We start from the raw sequence: 1,016 nt of genomic DNA on the forward strand, positions 1-1,016 counted from the left end.
GCCCCTCCCCGCTGTACCCTGCCTGCCCCTAGCCCCTGCCCCGACTCCACCGTCACCGCTCCCGTCGGCCCCGTCCCCGCCGCGTTCCCGCTCCCGATCTCCGACGCCCCTCCCCTGTCGTACGTCCCGGCCTCCGACCTCGTCCCGACTTGCTCCGACACCGTCACCGCTGCCCTCAAGCTCCCCCCGGCCCCGGCCCCTACCTTGCACGCTACCGACGTCTCCGACTCCCACCGGCTCCCCTCGCACCCGGTCTCTCCTACCCGCCCCTCCCCGCTGTACTCCGCTGCCCCTAGCCCTGCCCCGATCACCGTCACGCTCCTCGCCCCCGTCCCCGCCGCGTTCCCGCTCCCGATCTCCGACGCCCCTCCCCTGTCGTACGTCCCGGCCTCCGACCTCGTCCCGACTTGCTCCGACACCGTCACCGCTGCCCTCAAGCTCCCCCCGGCCCCGGCCCCTACCTTGCACGCTACCGACGTCTCCGACTCCCACCGGCTCCCCTCGCACCCGGTCTCTCCTACCCGCCCCTCCCCGCTGTACCCCGTTGTTTGTGTCATTTGACCAATTAGTGTTATCAAGGTGTTCATTTTGTATGGGGTGTTTTTGTATGACATTGATGATGTTTCAGGGGCATCATAGGATGCAATGCCTGTCACGGTTCCCTTATGGGTCAGGATTGTCACCAGTGTTGTTAATCCGCTCTCTGTTCCCTCCGCAATTCTGCACAATACCGACGTCTCCGACGCCCACCGGCTCCCTTCGCATGCCGTGTCCCCTATCCTTGCCTGCCCACTGTATTCTGTGCTTCCAAGGGCAGACCCTATTATGGTCACAATAGTTGAGCCCGTCCCTGGATGGTTTCCTTCTAACAAGGAAGCAGGAAAGGGATAACATTCGGTAGGGTCGTTCACGCCACCGGTACATTTGTTGCATGTTGCATCGTTGGTATTACTGCATACGGTCAGGTACTCACTTGCTCCACATGACAGCGTTGAACAATTAGTACAGTAATTCAT

At 62.0% G+C, this 1,016-nt stretch overlaps 1 protein-coding gene across 1 annotated transcript in view; it reads right to left on the reverse strand.

Annotated features, from left to right (window-relative positions):
• The window catches only part of GUITHDRAFT_164463 (hypothetical protein), a gene marked incomplete at its 5' end in the record, with an annotated part of 6,105 nt that extends 5,089 nt beyond the window's left edge, over window positions 1–1,016 (reverse strand). The window contains one exon of the mRNA XM_005827973.1: window positions 18–1,016. Within this exon, the coding sequence (XP_005828030.1) occupies window positions 18–1,016 (999 nt within the window). The remainder of the gene's footprint in view (window positions 1–17) is intronic.

This window comes from Guillardia theta, assembly GCF_000315625.1.
Source record: "Guillardia theta CCMP2712 unplaced genomic scaffold GUITHscaffold_62, whole genome shotgun sequence".
Lineage (NCBI taxonomy): Eukaryota > Cryptophyceae > Pyrenomonadales > Geminigeraceae > Guillardia > Guillardia theta.